The 19,785-nt window shown below is 45.1% G+C and overlaps 1 protein-coding gene across 1 annotated transcript in view; it reads right to left on the bottom strand.

Moving 5' to 3' along the window:
• Nucleotides 1-15,572, bottom strand: part of GPATCH8 (G-patch domain containing 8) — a 32,806-nt gene extending 17,234 nt beyond the window's left edge. The window contains exons 1-3 of the mRNA XM_009949680.2: nucleotides 15,538-15,572; nucleotides 2,358-2,425; nucleotides 1,781-1,867 (exon numbers count right to left, since the gene is read on the bottom strand). Coding sequence (XP_009947982.2) covers nucleotides 1,781-1,867; nucleotides 2,358-2,384 — 114 coding nt within the window. The 5' untranslated portion in view covers nucleotides 2,385-2,425; nucleotides 15,538-15,572. The remainder of the gene's footprint in view (nucleotides 1-1,780; nucleotides 1,868-2,357; nucleotides 2,426-15,537) is intronic.
• Nucleotides 15,573-19,785: the final 4,213 nt, after the last annotated feature.

The raw sequence follows: 19,785 nt of genomic DNA, 5'->3' as shown, positions 1-19,785 counted from the left end.
ACTCCCGCGGGGCGACGAAAAAATGACGCTTGCAGAGATTTTTCGCAGATTAATACAGAAATGCAAGAGCCTAACGATAAAGCATGCTAATAAAAACACGGTGGAGCTGGGAGAGACTGCTACCACTCCACAGAGTTCCTGAAAAAAAAAAAAACAACAACCAACTGTGCTGAATAATGGCAGGAAGACAAAACAGTCTGAGAGCAACTCACGTCCAACTGCATTAGAAAACACAATTGCAAAACCCAAGAACTTCACCATAAATCGCACTGCAGGCTCAAGACAAAACGTCATCACGTGCAGCTGACAAGAGCTCCTACCCACCACTCTGAAATGAAGAAATACTTTGTACCCGACAGCTGCTGCCGCCTGAAGATGCCCAAGGTCACAGCTGGGGGTTTGTGCAGGAAGGGGTCTAGGCTTTCAGCCACACGCTGCCCAAGAACAGCCAACCTCACAGCCAAACCTTCCCTCCGTAGCATGTGAGCAGCGTGCCAGCAGCGTGCCACCCAGCAGGAGATTATCAACAGCAAAAAGGAGGAACATCTTCAAGGAGAACGTGCACCTGGACATAGAGGAACTGTTCAGCACCAGCTGCATAAGCCCATTTAAGAGCACACTTGTACTTTAAAGTGTGCCAGAAGAGATCATTAACTGTGTTCAGCTCCAAACTAATAATTAGCTTTAAAAGTAATTACAATGGCTTTTATTTTTTAAATGAACAAACATACCAGCAATTCACTTACCAAGCAAGTCAAGGTCTCAACTTAAGGGGGGTGTGGGGGAGAATCAGGAAAGGAGGCTATAAATTTTTATAGCTGAATAAACTGCCTACAGTATTAACTGTTGAACCGGTGAAATGGAATTGGTTATGTTTCATTTTAATGGAATTGAATTATTCCTCAAAGAATTAAAATTTATGCAAAACTGGCATTTTATTCCAATGTCTAGGACTCTTCTTTGACCCTGGTACTTCTCAAATCTCAGGACAATTAAACAAGAAGGCTTTCCTAAGACTTGATGTACTTTACAGGCTGGTAAGCAGAAGAGGGGATTAAAGAACTAGCAAAGACCATGTCTCCACAGAGAACTCATTTACAGCTCCAACGTGTGATGCTCAATGCCAACATGATGGCCCATTTTTATCATTAAAAAGATAGCAGCCTTTGGTTTACAAAGAAGCCCGCAGGTTTTGTAAACCCTATTGAAATCCTTATAGATACTTTTTAATGCTGTCTGAGAAATTCTTCCAATGAGATACAGCCCATCGACTTCTCAAAACTGGAGCCGTGTCCTGCCTTTTCAAAGAAAGCAGGATTTATGCAACAGGATCAAACCGCGCTACTTACTGCTTGCTCAGTAACAAGAGAAGATCCACCCCGCTTCCAGCTGATAACTGCCCATCTCACATCTGCGCCTGCAGATCTTGTGCTGACAGCGTGGCAGGTTCACTAGAAAAATTTGGCAGCCCTGGGTCTAGGGAAGGAAATGGTCTGCTTGCCCTAGGACTGTTCTTTCCAGAACAGGAGCAAAGCACACCGAGAAAGCCCTGCTGCTATCCTGTAGCTCTTAAACAGCTAAACAAACACCAAGGTTAATTCCAGGAAGTGAAAAACCAGTTTGATAAAATATAAATAACCTCAACAATGACAAAAAAACAAGTATATCAAATTCCTACGGCCATTACCACGGCCTAGCAAGAGCAGCTTTGTCCTATCAGAACAAATCATCTCCCATTCAGCCCACGGGAACTTTGATGTTAATGCCCCTGTTTCAGTACCTTGTATTTCTGCCTCAGCTCCTCGGTGTCTTCTTTCTCCACCTCCAGTACACGCCTCCGCTCAGTGGCATCTTCGGCGTAGTCAAGCTTTTTTTAAAAAAAGAAAAAAAAAGAAAAGATGCAATTTGTCCCACAAATATTTTGCACTACTGAGACTGCCAGAACACGTAATTTAGAAAAGATGAGGTTTGAAACAGAATCTTTGCCTGTTGTACTTCACTTTCCCTGCTCTGCCATCCCACGGTGTAACCCACATGCAAAGCGGTTCATTTAATCCTTCCGAGGTGGAGGCTCCCGGCAGGCCCGGCCACAGCCGGCAGCAGCCTCAGCAGCTTTGCAGAAGGGAAATCACAAAGCCCAGGAATTCCAGAGAGAACCCAGACCTCAGAAATCAGGTACCCGTGGGCAAACAGAGTGTGTATTTTGAGGATAAGCGTTTTCTTACTGTGTTGATTTAAGAGCAAGTTTTTCTTCACCTTTGATGCACAAATTCTCACTTTTAAACCTCTTCCCTACCAACCCCCTGAGAGCCATGCCAGGAGTGACCGGGCGCAGGGCAGCAGCCAGGCGAGCTTACCTCCATCTCCATCCGCCCCATGCCCATGACATCATACTTGACGACGATAGGGATGGGATCTGTCCGCCCTGCAAGAGGAACACACACACAGGCGGTCAGCGGCTGGCCCGTCACCGCAGCTCGCTTTACACATTGGGTTTGGGTGGTTAGAGATCTTGCCTTGGAGTGCAGAGACCAGAAAGCTACAGTGAACCAAACACAAGCCATTCTCACAGCTTACAGCCAAACCCGCTTCTCAGCTCCAAACCGGTTACAGCTAAATGCACCCCGAGTACTGATAAATGGTGTTTTCTGAACATTAACCAGTGACATAAAATATTCTCATGGTTAATGTTCAACCATGACAAGTCCTAGGGCAGGGCTGTTAACAGGACTTGAGAAATGAACCTCCCCCTCAATGCTTCCACATCAGGCAATGCATACTCCTCATCTTCTGATGCAAGTGAAAAAGCTATTAAATACATTTTACTGCTCTACCACATTAATAATTGATTCGGACTTTCCTGTACAAGATGTGGAAGCCTCCCTCCCGCCGACTTTCGTCCCTTCCCCAGAGTAAGGAGAGCTGACTGAGAAGCGTGGCGCAGAAGCCAAACTTCTCTCATCCGTAACGACCGCCCGGTCCAGGCCAGGTGGTCAGGCACCTGCTTCCCCAGCGCCTGCCGAGAGATGCTCTAGCACTCGCTGCGTCATCTGTAAGCTGTGAAAAGGACTAGTTGCGAAGAAAATTGACTTTGAACTAATCAAACTATGCTGGAGATTTTTTTTTTTTTTAAACATATCTTTAATCCACTCATAACCAGCCAAACAAAGCAAAATGGGGCAGACAAGCACTTTACTACCACAGCTTTTTTTAATTATTATTATTATTATTTTTATTTTTACATCACAACTCGCGCTGTTCGTTGTGATGTAAGCCCACTGAAAAAGCACTTACCTTATCCGGTGCATACCTTGAGTAAAAAAACAGAATGTTTACTTCCCTTATTATTGCTCTTGTTTTGGTGTAAACAACTGTTTTGTTATACACACATACACATATATTATACCTTTGGGCTAAAAGATCTATAGGTTTTAATCATGCCGAGAATATTCCATTGCCATTCACATGCGCAAAAGGTTCAAGTCTTTAAAACTGCCTCAGAAAACCCGTATAGGCGTCAACTTCTCTTCTCCAAGATCAGCTTTCTCTAGCTCCTGCAAAAGTGACAGCCCACAGATCTCAGACTCCACAGAGTCCTCAACGGGAACCTGCTCCAGTCGGACTTGTGTCTTTTAAAGCACAGAGGCATGTGTTTTTCTTTCAGAAACAAGTCAATTCAATTAATTCCTTTACGTTTTTGTTTATACGCCCGTAGATCTGACAGGCATATATCCACCAGGTCCAAAACCAGTTACCACACTGATCCAAAAATCACATTTGGAATTGAGCTTTCATTTGGAATTGAGCTTTCATTTGGGTATTTTAATTGTTCTCCCTTTTGAAAGTGTTTCTCTTACGCCCAATGGTATAATAAAGTAAGCAGTGACTGCAATTTTTAGCAAAAGGACCAAATTAAAGACAGGTTATAAAAATGACTTCCTAAGTGCAATATCACTTTCATAACGTCTCAGCCAGGGATTTACTGGTAAGCGGTGAACCCAAATGGAATGGCTGGCAGCAAGTGCCAACAATTTAATTGGTTTTTTTCCAAGCTTTTTTCTTTTTCTTTTTTTTTTTTTTTTGTTTTTGTTTTGTTTTGTTTTGTTTCATTTGTCCAGCAATTGAGATCTTTCGATGCAGCCTCATTGCCCTGGTAAACCCCTGCATACAAACAATGCATCAGTACTTTTGCCTTCTAAGGCAGTCAAAGTTTTGGCTTTGGTTTTTGGGTTTTTTTCAACATCTATTTGGAAATTGCAGTAGCAAGTGCTAGTGCCCATCGTGTTGGGGGAAAATCAAGTTTGGACAGTATTAGAAATTTACGTTTAAACTGATTTTGGCAGTTCTAACACAAACAGAAACATCCCTTCTTAGCAATACCCTTTAATGAACAAGGATCAGACAAGTGTGCATAAAGAAAGGAAAGGAAAGGAAAATGAAAGACCAAGCAGAAGGATGATGGCTACAACAGAGAAAGTAAGCCTAACATATTGGTGCACTGATGACAAAAGGAGTAATTCAGTCTGAAAATAAAAAATTACCACTGCTAAGTTTACCATCACCACAACAAGTCCAGGATCATAACGCTGTAAAAAAGAAACACCATTTGTTAGGCAGAAACCATTAGGGGCAGAAAATAGGCCGTTTGTAGTAGGCAGGTAGGATGGGTAAAAAAAAAAAAAAAAAAAGAAAAATAATACGAGGCTTGTTCCTCACCCCTCCACCCCATCACCATGCTTTGCCCTGCGGAATCGGGGAGCTGGTAGATTTCAGGCAGTTATTTGTTGCCAGAGCTGCGCTCACAACCTGATAGCTTTGGGTGTTGAAGAGGTTGAGCTCCTGGTGGCGGCCCAGTTTGAAGAGTTTAAAAAGGAAATGAATCAGGATCTTAATTACAAATATTCTGGGTCAAAAGGAGCTCTGTTTTCAGGTAAGAGGACAACATTCAACGTGAAAAGCGATGCCTTTGTTTCAAACTCAACCATCGTTTGGTTACAACTGGAACACGGCAGCAGCCGCCAGCACAGCCACCCACGGGACGTCCCGCTGAGCGCCCAGCCCGAGCCCCTGCAGCACGGCGCTGGCAGCCGGCCCCGGCACCGCGGCTCCATCCGGGGCAGCAGGACCCGCTGCCGGGCACAGCACCGGGGGGTCACGGGCGCCGGGGGAGCCTTGCCCCGTGTCCGAGAACGCCCCTGTGGCCGAGGGAGGGGAAGGGGCTCTGTGCTGCCCAAGGGCCGCCCCTCGCCCGCTGACTGCCAAGCGGGCTGGGCGGAAGATGGAGCACAGCCAAAGGGGAAAACAGGACTTTTTAAGTTTAGCTTTTTCAGCTCTCCTTTTAAAGAGCTTCCTGAAGAAAATTTATTCCGGAGCTACTGTGCATGACAACGGGATCTTTACCAGCATGTAACATGGTTCTCGGATGTTGTGGGACTCCCAGATTTCTGGTTCCTGCTGACCCTTATCGGGTACACCAACATATTCCGAAAGGAAACAGCGAGCTTCCAAGAAAGGGCAAGAATTCCCACACTTCATGCCACTATGCAGGGTTGCAAGCACTGCCACATCGACCACTAACCCTCCCGCTATGGTAAACCACGCAGAACTCACAAAGCTGTGTCCACGCCCCAGCCCCCTACCCCCCCGAAAACTTTCTTTCTGAACCAGGTCACAAACTCCTTCCTTTACAGACCAGTCGCATACACATGGTACAAACCCCAGACCAGGGTGGGTTACTGTATAAAACACTTCCATCTGAGGGAAAGCCTCGAGGAAAGGACCAAGCACAAACCTCCAGCAGGATGGGAAAAACAAGCAGCTTACACCAGAGTTGCACCTTAGAATATCCAATCTCTTAAAGTAAATGAAGTTTGTAATTATTTCCATTATTCAGAAGTTAAAGGAGATTTCAAAACTGGCCAGATATACTCGGTTTGCTTTCCTCTTCCCAAAGAAATGGGGAAACCTTTTTCTCAACTTGTGAAAAATGTGCTCACCCCTAAACACACCCCGACAGCCACCCTCCTCCTCGAGCCCTGTGTCTGCCCGGAGATCTGCCAGTGGCAGGGAGGAGGCAGCCAGCGGGAAGCACGTTGCTGGGCAGGAGGCAGCAGCCAGCGGGAAGCACCTTGCTGGGCAGGCTTCTCCAATTTCTCTCCTTTTTAAATGCACAAAGTTACTGGATATGAGCAAAAACTTTGCCACCAGTGCTATAAATGAACAGGGAAAGGAGCTACTCCTAACGCTTCAGGGCTCTGGTACCAGCCCCCAAGTCGTGGGGACGCAGAGGACTGCCGTGTCGCAGCTGCCGGCTGCGGGGTGTGTGCTCCGTCTCTGGACACGGAGGGTAGATGCTGCTCTGCTCTCCGGAACAGGACGCTGCACCAGATGGACCTGCCATCTGAGCCAGTCTAGAAACGCTGGCGCTGTCAACACTAGTGCACATTTTATCTTTTTTTTTTTCCCCCAATCAGTCAAAACAGAAAACAGTTTTCATCGGCAATTTGCAGATTCAGAACTCCTCCCTCCAGCAATACCATGCACTGCAACAGACACAAGACGTTTCAGAAGGTCTGTTTAACGACACAAGGAACAGGATGCTCCCACTGAAAAAAAGATGCACCCCCAAAATGATGTGTTAATGTAGTTCAACCAAATATACTTCAGTGTATCACTTACAGCACGTCAGCGTCACAGAGGTAACAGAACAGCCGTAATCCTGCTCACGATGTTGACATCTTAATAGAAATTCCTCCCAGGTACAAGCTTTGTGGGATATAATCCTAGAGGACAGACTGATATCACACTCTTCATCGGAGGAGAGTTTCATGAACTGGGAGTCTCAGGAGGATACAAACAGCAGGATGGGATCTTGTTGAGCACTGAGGAGTTTTACTTATCTGCTATCTTTACACCACAACCAAAAACAAAACCACGGTAAGAGACAGCCTTCTAGGAGGTTTGAATTGCTCTTGGAAAGGGACTACCGCAGCGATTAGGAACAGGGCTGTGCAAAGGCAGCGCTGGGGAGTTTCACAATCACGCCGCTGGATTCGCTCTGGTGGGTCAGGTTGTTCGCCCACCTGCGGCACAACCCCCGCTGCAGGCTGTGAAAGGTCAGCAGGCGCCCGGAGTCGGCTACCGACACCCACAGCAATGCGCCCACAGGGACTGGGCATGACTACTGTTCACCTACCCTGCCTCGGTGAAGACTGGAGATGGGAAGGAGTCGCTGTGGTCATGGATGAACTTCACTTTCAAAGATTAAGATGTTGCAAGCTGTCAAAACTTTCCTGGGGCTACTGCATGTTTTGATAGCCCAACAGCTGTCACGTTGAAAAGTCAGACTCCTCATTCAGTACATCAAAAGGGGAGAGATGAGGAAAACCACAAATTTTTACTGGTGAACAAGCCCCAGCATGCTCTGTGGTGGCTTCACGCTGGCTAAAGATGACACTACATTATCAGGCTCACTCCGACTGCTCCAAGAAGCAAATAAACAAACAAGGGCAACTTTTTCTCCTGGTCTCCTTTGAGAATTAGATTTGTGAGCTCATCCTGTTTATGTTCGATTTCTGGAAGGGGTCACAAACCATCAACAGTTTCAAACAAAGCCTGAAATGTCCATCATCCTCAGCAACAAGCATCAAGTCCCAGTGAGGAGAAACTGTTTTCCAAAACCACACTGTGAACTTAATCCTTGCTAAGCAGGAGAGAAGTGACAAGCGAAAGAGAAATGGCAAGCACCCCAATCCCATGGAAAACTTCAAACAGGAGCTCGAAACCTCAACGCACAAGCCAAGGGTGACACTTGCAGAAAACCAAGCAGCGCTCCCTGCAAGGGAAGGCACATCAGAGTCCGGGTCAAAAAACATCCCTAACCCAAATGATGATCAACGGCATTAAAGAACAACATGGGAGATGTGAGAGCAAGAACAAGTCTTGGTCGATCTAGAATACAAATCAGAGATAAGAGTCACTGTCTTCATCTCAGTAAGCAGAGAGAGATGAAGAGTCCTGTCTGATTTAAGGCTACACTGCAAGAGTGGTGGCAGGCTGTCCACGGCCATGACTGCTCACGTCCCACACATCCATCTCCCACAGTTTAATAAAACTGCTTTAACGCTATACAAACACAAAGGGCAATAAAGCCTGGTACTCAGCCAAGAGAAGGCCGTCTCTGTCACAATAAGCACATGTCACTGGAAGAACAACGATTTCGCTGGCTGCACACGCTCAAGTAACCCATAAACTTACCACCCGTAATCAAGGGAAGGATATTACACGTCTGAAAGCAAACAAGGGTGCAACTGCTTCCCCCAAAGGAGACAGAGGCATCAAGCAAACCTTCCTCTAGGTCTGCGGTCTCGTGGATTTCGACATGGTAATGAAGATTGGTGTGATGATAGCAGGCTTTCAAAGCCACATTACCCACGTTTTTCAAAGCTAACTTCCCGTGAAGATGTTCGTCTTAAAACTATTGCAATGATTTATGTTGCAAACAAGCGTGGACATGTTAGTCCATGCCAGAATTCAGGTTCCCACGAGGACATGTTAAGATACAAGAAGATAAGAGCATGTTCACATCTACTTCTTGGGGAAGACTGCCAAATCATTCCACACTTAATGAATAAAGGCACTGTTAAACATTGTTATCTTTCTCTTCCATATTTTCTTATTACAAATATTCAAAACCCAGAAAGAAATATAACATTCCTCATTTCCTCGTGCTGTTTTTCTCGGATGTTCATTGTTCCATGTTCTCAAGGCCTGACAAACATCTACTCTGTTTGCCTTCATGAGATCAGAGAACTTAACAAATGGAAAAATAGATTAATATATTAGCTGCAAGCCACTTGGTGAACTGGTGACAGAGGCAGGATTCAAGACCTCTGGAATTCAAACCCTGAGCGCTTTTCTCCAAGCCGCAGCTGCCAAGTGGTCACATTTGCAACTGACCTCAGTCCCTCGAGTGGTCAAAGCTCTGCTTCTTACTCCCCACATGTCTAACACAACCGGCATCCACAAAACAGAGCGTGCATCACCCGCGGCCCCCTGACGCAGTCTTGGAACAGGGACTCTTACCAAGCTTGATCTCAGAAACAAGAATTATCACAGAGGCTGCCAGAGAACGGATATTTCCTGCCTTAGCCACAGGACCACTTCTTCACCTGCAGGCTCTCTGCGCATCTTCTAGCATTTCTGTCAGACAGCTCTGTTCTTTCATTCTGCTCATCCTTTATACCAAGAGGGAAAACAAGAGCTTGTCTGACCAGATTTCATGAAGAACGTGCCAAATAGAACTGCATCACAGTATAACTGAAGGGAGGGAGCAATGACTATATTTACCATTGCAGAATTTGCAAGTCAGAGCAGAAATCCACTTGTGCTTTTTTTTTTTCTAATTGAAAAGAATCACACAGCAAAAATAGTTGGATGGAAGAACTGAATTCTAGCATTTTCTAACAAATTGATCTATCTGACTTTGCTACCTTGTGAGATAATTTATATGCTCATGAAAGGATAAAATGAAACCAAAGATCTGTTGTGCCCTCCGTGTCACCAGTACAACTTATACCATGAGTCTGCAGCACACCTTGATCAACAGGGACTGCTGTGTCACTGTCCTGACACAACCCTAAAGGGTTTATTGTCTTTAGCCTGAGTGGAAGAGGACAGAGGGGTGACCTCACGAATGTTTATAAATATGTGACTGGCGAGCGTCAGGAGGACGGAGCCGGGCTCTTCTTGGTGATGGCCAATGACGGGACAAGGGGTAACGGGTGGAAGCTGGAGCACAGGAGGTTCCACATTAACATGAGGGAAAACTTTTTCCCTGTGAGGGTGGCAGAGCCCTGGAACAGGCTGCCCAGAGAGGTGGTGGAGTCTCCTTCTCTGGAGACATTCAAAACCCGTCTGGATGCATTCCTCTGTGACCTGCTCTGGGTGGTCCTGCCCTGGCAGGGGGGTTGGACTCAATCTTTCGAGGTCCCTTCCAACCCCTGACATTCTGTGATTCTGTGTGAGCCTGTGGAAGGGAACAAGCACGCAGGAAGGGGCTCCCAGCTTGGCATGGCACTGCCAGGAGCCCCGTGACATTGAACACGGCTCTGACTGCAGGCAGCCTGCCTCCTCCATGGCAGCACTGCACCAGTTTCGCTGCCCTCCAGGAAGATTCAGAGTAGTTATGCTGAAAAGACGCCAAAACTTCGCTAAAAACATAAGCAAACAAAAAGAAAGTTATTACTAAATAGGAATAGGAATCAGGGGAGAGAAGGCATTTCTTTTGGGCCAAAGGCTTCAGGTAAAGCTACTGCTACTTCAACTAACTGTCCCAAAAGGGACCTCCCTCCAGACACAGCCACCTGCTGCCCCCTATTTTCTGAAAACCCGAGACAACCCCAGTACTAGTACAAAACAGCATCCCACAAAGCGCTGCCATCCACCTCAGAACTTCGCTTAGTAGACTCCACTGTGTAACATTTTCATCACAACAATAGCCAGGCGACGGAAGAGCTGCCTTAGTCCCCTACAAACAACAAGGAGCAAACTTTATACATCAAGTTTCAAGGCTCAACTCTAGCTCTACACTAAACCCTGTATTATCTAAACAGAAATACTTAAAGAGTAGCTATGCCATGACAAACACGTACGTTATCTGTTGCCATAGCAAAGTACCAGATTCTGGTTCACCTCTCAGATATCACAAAAGACCAGATTAATCCCAGTCTTGGGAGTACGGTGGGAAAGTGAATTAAATCAATGCTTTTAAATGTACCAAACTAATCGTACACTACACACAGTTTGTGGTACAGGGAAACTTAACACGACCGCTTTCTGTACAGGTGCTGGAGCCATTTTTAAATAATCAAGGTCACAGTCAAGCAAGCACATCTCCCTAAGAGAGAACTTTTAAAAGGCAAATCTAGAAAACTGTGTCAAATAATTGCAGTTATTACCCAGTACCCACTCACGGGGCGACTAGCAAAGTATGAGCTAGACCTGTCCACCAAAGCTGGTCAATCCTTCCTGAGAGTGCTCTCCACACGGCCAGTAACCAGCAGGCAAACCTTTTGAACCGACCCATCTGCGCCCTCCAAACCACCTCTGTCTGCAGCAAACCATCCCTTCAGCGCTGCCCACCCTGCTCCCCCCCACAGCCCCTGCTACCCCAGAGGGAGCAGCAGGATAACCATGAGGACAGGAGAATGGCTGTGAATTCACTCAGCAGTACGGAGATGGGGGCATTAACCAGCCTTTAAAGCCTGCCTGCTTGCCCTTCGCTGTCGGGTCTACCCTGTCCTCCTTTATCAGATACTCCCCACCACACACGCCAGTCCTGACCTCATCCCACAGAGCCATTTGATTCCTCAGGCAGGACTCCCCAGGTGAGCTAGACAACCGATTCAAGAGAGACAAACTAAAACATCAGCCAGTCTGAAACGCTAGGTCATCTCACCCTGTGTCCTACGTGTTACCCTCTTCCCGAGTGCATCAAGGGAAGTCACATATTCCTGTGTTTTCTGGCAAAGCAAGTTAATAGCCTTTGTCTTTCCTAAGGATAGCATTTACCTACTCTGTTCAGTTTCCCCTGGTCTTATTCAATGAGATTAAACTACTGGTTTTAGTCTCGCACCTATTCCTCTAGAGTACTACCACCTCATACTAAACACACAAGCCCAAAAGAAAAACCCCAAGTTTTCAGCACAATTATTTTTTTTTTAAACAAGACTTGTCAAAAAATTGAAAACGCAGGGTAAATACGAAGAGCTTATAAAAATATTTTCAAACGTCTGATTAAAATGATACCACTTCTGCATGTCAATCTCTCAATGCTTTTCATAATAGAACTTTAACTTAATATGAAATACTTATTCCAAAAGAAATCATCAGAGTATTTGAATTCAAGATTTCACTCAGCCCTCTCATTCCCCTTCTGACTTATGTAACTCCTCTGATTTATTCACAATCCTCAATCTCATTTAGCACAGGGCTTCACATGAAGGTCAGCCAGCGTTTTTAACCATATCTTTTGCTACTTTATTTTTTCAGTAGACCACAGAATTCTAGATTATCAATTACACGTGTTCCCCCTGCAGAGAAAACAGTCTACAATCACCATTTTCTCATTTAAGAGCACAGCCATCACAATCTCTACAGAAAAGTGGTTCCCCAAGCCACACTTTCCAGATTAAAAAAAGATCCCTGTCAACTGGCAACCCCCTCTTCTGCTTTTTCATATTCATTGGCTGTTAGCAAGTTGAAGCATCATTTCCAAATATAACACAAGTTGTTTGGGGGGAAAAAAATGTGAAAAACATCAGGAGAAGACACGAGCAGAGGAACGATTCCGCTGAATTCATTATGAGCTTCTCTGAAGCAGTATTCTAGCACTTGCATGGTCAGAGCCGACAGCACTATCCCTGTCTGATACTCCACTCAATACGCATCGAAAACAAACGATGCAGATGTGCCACAACTAGAATATAGCTTCTCTTTCGACAGCGAGGTCATTAAGGACATGGAACACTTGCTTTCCCATCCAAGTGGCTCACCTCTTCCACCAGCTACGATGGTTAACAAGAGTTACACCGCAAGGAGCTGCCCAGTAGGTGCAGACCCACTCTGCTTCTGAAATTTTGCAGAGAATGAGCCAATCTGCTGGGTACCTTTGTACTACAGCAGCAGATTGTTACCACCAACAACTGGCAACTGTGAATTTTGGGCTATTCCAGCTGTCATCCAGAGAAACAGCTCAGCACTCTCACCGCTGGATTATATCCACAGCAGGCAGTTAACGCCAAGGAGGCCGTCACAACGGTACAGTCCTGCAGCACGAAGTTCTTGTTGAACAGCCACATAAGGGCCTTACTAAAAGAAATAAGCGTTTGTGACTGGCAAGTATAATGCAGCACCATTTTTAGATTCACCAAAACTAAAGAGGGAGCCCCAGTTCAGATGAACATCTAGAATTAAAAGCCACCTAACAAAAATAAGCACACTGAACTCATCGACTTCCTTTTAGTCAACTGCATGGAAAAAAGATTAATGCCGTTATCAATTCCATATATGTAAACCAAGATTTAGGGTTTTGAGGGTTTGTTGCAGAGGCCTTCTGCAGGAAGTCAGAGACCATCTCCACAGCTAAAGACAACCTGAAGCGGTTCTACTACTGCTGTAACTCTTAACCGTAGGCTGCTTCAGATTTCAGGCTCAAGCACAACACAAAGCAAGTTGTTAACAACAGAGATGCTCTGCATTTGCTACTCTTACATCTCTTGAGAAATCTCTCCCGGTCTTTTCTGAGCAAGAAGGGAGCGTGGAAGAGGGGGAGAACTTTTTTGTTTTGCTCTTCCATTCTCAGTGCACATCAAGTGACTTCACTCTCCAAACTCCCAGAATAAGATTCAAATTGGATGCAAACGTTTCCTTCCTGGCAGCTTATATTTGGATTTGGGGACGATCTAAAGTTCATGTAAAAAGGTCACTGGATAACAAATTAAACACTCCCAACATGATCATCACCAACGCCACAGGCAGCAGGCACTGGCTGCTCGTAACGAAGAGGGAGCACCCTTGCTGTCTTTCTGTCGAGCAGAGCTGGAGCAGCCACACTCCTCCGCATCCTCTGCCTGCCCCGCACCTCGGCCGGCGACGCTGTCTGTCTGTCTGTCAGACGGGCAGGGCGCTGCTTTCCTTCCCGAAGGTGAAAGGCACTATACCATCCCTGCACGCTCTCCAAAGCTGACCTTAGGAAGGTTTCAGCACCTACCTGGGTTAACGTAGACAGGCTGGTTTCACTCCTGCACTTCTATTAAGATGCAGGAGGCACAGGAAAACCCTCCCGGCCCATGCCCACGGCAGCTCCAGACAAGCTTCGATAACACAGTCAGAGATCGGGCAGAGACTCAACACTTTGAAATGTACAGGGGGAGAATCTAAGCCTGGACAAGTATCAAAACGTAAATGCCTGATCAGCCCCGCGGGCAGCCCTGGCGCTCTCGTCCTCAGGAGACGGTGACACCACCCTCTTGCCCCAAACTCAAGCCCGTACAGTCATCTGCTGTTTGCTCCGTCACGTCAGGGCCTGCCACACCACACGGCACAGGGCCCCTTGGGGCTCTGCTTTTGAATCCGGCTGGGGCTGGGACAAGGCTTTAGCTTCTTTCAGGTCTCCATGTTTCCACACTGGTGACGCACAGAGCAATACAGGGCACCCAGAAGAGAAAACAGACCAAATTACACGTCCAGCCAACGCCATGCCAAAGCAGAAGCCCAAGAGGTGACAACTACAACCACGTCCTGAGCTGTGGCACCAGCACAGGACAAGGGGACTGTAAGAAGTGCCATGCATTAACCAGAGGATTTCAAATGAAACCAGGTTAGAGGAAGCCAGAAGCATTAACCACCAACGCAGTCCTGCCTGAGAAGTTAGAGTGCCTTAGTCCAAGAGGTTAATATGCATTCCCAGAGTTCAGAGAACTCGTTACCTCTCGACAGTCCTCCACAGAAACACTTAATCTCTCTACTGGGCTCACTGTACGGGTAGGGAAGTCCAATTACAAGCTCCCAGGTCTTCAGACTAAGGGCATGGGAACACGAGTTAAGTTACTCTGAGGAACTCAGGGCGCCCTTGAGTTTCAAACACTACAAGAAGATCGACAGAAACCGCCCGGGCACAGAGTGCCTGCGGTCAACACCGAGCACCTCGCTCGCAGGACCACGGGCAGACGCTGTGCACACCGGCAGCTCACGAGGACCAACGGACGGGAAGCGCTGCCTTCACTCAGGCACGGGCTTTTGCCCTGGCTGGGGCCTCTGCACAACTGGAAACACGGGCAGGGGAAGAGCTAAAGCCACCCGCATGAACTGGGCTGCACTGGCTCAATTTAAATCACGGGATTTAGCGTCATGGGAATAATTTAGGCTCAGGACAGCATGAGGACTAAGTGCATTGGTTCAACTAGCACTACAGCGTCTCAAGGAGATTTGCTAAACCCCTAACAAAGAGACTGCTGGGGAACAGAAATGAGTCAAACCCGTGAAAGCCCTCTGGAGAAACCAGAAGTGAGCCTCTCCCATCCATGAGAACCTCTGCCACCACTTTCAGTCTTCAGTGGGCCCTTTTACTCGCCTTCTAATGGCTTCTGACACCACTGTGAACATGCACACAGATCATCGTAAACTAGCTTGTATTTTTAATTCTTTTAATATCAAAGCATCCAGCCAGCAGAGTTTCATTATAGTTTTAGAAGCTGCACAACTACCTGTTAGTAAGTAGGCAGTTAATTCCCTCCCTCCAAAAAGGCCAAACACTGTGATTCTTACACATACACGACACACATCATGTCTAACCTGTACCAATAAGTGATGCAGCAGCTTCCACTTGCAAATTGCTAAATATGAAACTCAACAGTGCATTTGATTGGATATATTAATAATGGAAAGAAAATCTAATCTAGGAACAAAAAGCAGAAATAATTTTGTTAGAGACTGAAGCTGGTGTTGAATGTTTCAGACACAAGCTACTGGACTTACCCTGCAGTGACTTTCCCAATCCCTGGCCCAGCTTCCACCCATGTTTCTGGAGTAAGCGGTGTCCAATATTATCCTGACAGACAGAACAGAGAAAACAAACCAAAAATATTCCAATAATATATTCTTCCCTTCCCGCTGACATTTAAACATGTGATGAGCAAGAGATTTTCTACATATATATGCATGCAAAAAAATGCTACTGAAAAGGCAATATATGCCCAATAAAAGGGAAAGACAAATGTCAAAAATTGCTGGCTAGAATTTTTCCAGGGGGGATAGGGTATCGGGGACGGTCACTTTCTGATGGTGTGCTGGGCAACTTTTGTGCATCACGTTTAAAATAAAAAAAAATAAATAAGTAAATAAAAAAGCAATGTGGGAGAAAATAAACTGTACCAATAAAAATTGACAGTAAAAAGCATAAAATCAAGCTATTTATACAATCATATCCATCACCTAGACAGTACCACTTAAGATTTTTTGTAAAGAAAATCTACAATGTGTTTAGTCATTTTGTTTGTGTGTCAGGCTTTTATAATACTGAGTAAGTTGTAAGTGCAAGACTGCCCCACCACTAGAAACCAAAACACAATCATAGCAAAATCCAGGCTAGACTTGATTGGGTTTTTTTTATATATGTATATATATATATATAAACTAGCATGCAGCCAATATTAAACTGAAAAAACAGTGAGGTTAGTAAAACAAAAAAAATAAAATCAATTAAATAAAATGAGCTCAAGCACAGACTGGGTGATGCATTTCACATGTAAACTAACAAAAATACTAAGATGTTAGAATGAAACAGGCCTAGCAATAAGTTAACAGCAAGGAACCATTAGTGCATGTAGGGGAAACAATAAGCATAATGTCTCATCTTCCTAAAAAAAAAAAAAAGGTATTTTGGAATAAGTGGAAAAGTACTGAGGCAGCAATTAAGTGTCAGCTTTTGAAAACAGGGCTGAGCAGGGCTCCGAGCGGAATTCATTATGTTTTTATGGAAGACTTCTTCCCCGAAACAAAGAACAAGAATGCTAACAGCACCCTTGTAAGCTTCTGAAGCTGACAGCTTATCCCTTACGCATCAGTTTACTAGCGGAGACCAACTGTCAGCTCCTCAGAGAAGGACTCTCAGTTAGGACCATGTTCAACTTCTAATCATAAAAAATAAAAATCCAATATGTATTTGCTGATTATCAATTGTCATAAGGCAAATCACAACTCAAGATACCACAGAAATATCCTGAATTACAACAGGCTGTGAATCCGTAACATTGAGTGGTACATGGAGTCTTAAAAAAAATATGCTGCTGCAGGTTTCTTTAATTAAATAACCAAGTCGTCAACAGAAATCACAATAGCAGTGTTTTTTCACTCACTCCACATTGAAGAAAATGACCACACAGTTTGCAGAACTTTGGTGAATCAGGTTGAAAGACACAATCTTCCCAAAGATATTGGCTGCATGGATACATTTTTCCTCAAAAAGATTCTATCAAGTATAAATTTACTTTTTTTTTTTTCACCTATGCCAGTAAAGCAAGACACTTCGTCTCTCTGTGTTTTTCGAGGCAACAGTGTACGTCTTTCCCACACTACTGGCTCTCCCCCAGGACATAATTAGGGCTACGTAGAAAAAAAAAATACAAAAGGAGAAGTAAGGAAATGTCTGGTTATAAAAGCTTGAATCAATATATGCAAAAAAAAGGAAAAATGAACAAATATGGATTCCAGCCACAAACCCCACGGAGAAGACAATCCGTTTGGAAGTGGAGGAAAACTTACCTGCAACCATATCTGCTGCAGACCGTTTCTGCAACGGCCCCAGCGACCGCACAGTCCTTCATGCAAAAGGGGCCCAAAGTTGAAAGGTTTTGTGGATAAGGCACTAATTGTTCTACCATTAGCATTGCAACTGTATCTGACAAAGGATTATTGAATCCGATTTGAAAAGCCGGTGCTGACAAAAATGGCTGCATTTTCAAAAAAAAAAAAAAAGAAATAAAAAGGACAAGGAGTACTTTGCAATCTTTTGCTACGTGGAGATGAGACATTGTGCTGACTGTGTTGTGTTATGAATGCACTAAAATAAAGACAGATGAAGCAGTATGCTATTTCCAAAAGCAGTGCAAGTGGAGTGAAAGCATTTCCATACGAACCTGGCTTTAAAAACTGGGCTGTCAAAAGAACAGTTAAATGTAACACAAAGTAAGAAACTGTCCAATCACTAATGGTAGTTTTTCTTTTGCTTTGTTTTCAATTCACTGCTTGCAAGTAATGTATTTATTAAAGAAGAGTGAAAGCATAAAATAAATTCAACAAGTCAAGACCAGCTGGGAGATTCAAGAGCGGTGTGTTGTGACTGACACAGTGAAGGGGTAAACAAATGTTAAAGGGGAAAAAGAAAAATTTAGAAGGGTTATACACATTAGCACCACTTTTACAAAACCACTCAAGAGGATGGTCGCAAGTTGTTTGACGTAAATTGGAATTACGCCAGAATATTATCCTGTCTCCGTTCCCAGGACAAGGGTGGTTTCCCCCGTCCCCCCCAATTGCTTTCATCTGTTTGCTTAAGCCGTGAAACTCTTCCTAATTTTAAATATTATTGAATTGAAATGGAGCATCTTCAGTTTCACTGACTAGGGAGAACAACTGTAGGAATTTAATATCAACATTCGAGTTGGGACCTAGTCATTAGTCTGCTCGTTTCTAGCCACGTTCAACCTTCTTCCTCCCTTTCAAATCACCATCACAGACTTCTTGGAGGCAGACAGGCAGGACTGCTCTTCAGCGTAAATGCTGCCCTAAAATTAAATTAGGGAAGGCCAGGCTTGCCAGGCTCCCACGCGAGAGCCATCCTGCGAAGCCTGGGGAGCAGCCGGGGATATTAGGACCAAAATTTGACATGGGGCAGCAAGTGTTGCAACAGCTGGTAGCTTTTTTTTTAAATTGCATTTTTAAGTGAAAGTTCTGTAAAGTGTGGACTCTTTCACATAGAAAAGAGGTGGGTTTTTTTACATCAAACTTCCTGTTGATGTCAAGAATTTGAACAAAGTTTGTTGCAATTTTTCTCCAGGGAAGAGTTGCAGCGATCTACAAAAACGCCCCCAGCCCAAGGAGGAAATCCCCCGATTCTCAGCAGGGAGCTGGCACGAGCCTCCTCACTTTCCTACCCTATCGTTTTGGAGCTCCTTGTGTTACAGCCCCAACAAAAATTACTGAGGCAGTCAAAATAAGTGTCCGATAGGTGTCCGAGTGACCAAGTGAGCTCTCATTTACCACCCAAACTACTCACAACAGCAGCACTATCTGTCTGGGCACCCAGTCGTGGAGGCAACGCTGGACACCAGGCGGGAGGATGCTCAGCGTAGGAAAGAGCAGCTTGGCAGGCTCCTGACGGAACAATTTACACGTCTCAGCATTACTCTCACCACTTTGGAGCGGCTCAGTAGTGATCATTACTGATGGAGAACTTTGCATTACAGATGAAGTGTAACTTTCCCAAAAGTGGGTAGGAAATGTAACGGTCTTGACTTCACCAAGCCTTTGTGGGAGCTGGCTAAGCCACTTCGGAAAAATCTCATCCAAAGTGACCTTCTCCAACAGCTCAATCTGGCCTCCCCAGTTCCCCATCCTGAGCCCTGGCAAGATGCCTTTCACTGCTTTCCACAGGTATCAGTGATTCCTGACCAGGACACCCCCAGCACAAATTTCTGACCAAGGTCTTGGCCAACAGAAGAATTAAAAAAAAAAAAAAAAAAAGAAAAAGGCAAAGATATGTAGGACTGAAAGATTTTGATGATGTGGTACACAGGGTACAATCCACAGTCGGTGGATTGAGCTGCATTACGGATAAACCAAAACACTCATTTTGCCTGACACAGGGTCGCTGTGAGATCCCCACGCCACCCCACGGATCGTGTTCGCATCGTTCATGTCTCGGCATCAACCATACGTCTCTTGAGTGGATTGTAAGCTGTGCTGACTGTGTATTGAGGAATCTATAAGCAAGGATCGGATGCTACTGGGTGAACCCATGCAAACAAGAGGTTGAAAAGATTCCCAAAACAAAACCTATAGCTCACTACAGATGACACAATGAAGACTAGAGAGAAAAGCCAAATAGTAATGCTACACCATTCAGCTTCAAGAAGCACATTATTTATAGCGCTGTCCACATATGGCTACTGCTAAACGTCAAATCAGCAGCCTCATCAAATTACACTTTGGAACTAGTGGAGTCCA

Source organism: Leptosomus discolor, chromosome 25 (assembly GCF_034619465.1).
Source record: "Leptosomus discolor isolate bLepDis1 chromosome 25, bLepDis1.hap2, whole genome shotgun sequence".
Taxonomy (NCBI): Eukaryota; Metazoa; Chordata; class Aves; order Leptosomiformes; family Leptosomidae; genus Leptosomus; species Leptosomus discolor.
The sequence above is the reverse complement of the archived record's forward strand: the minus strand, read 5'-3'. Positions and strand labels throughout refer to the sequence as shown.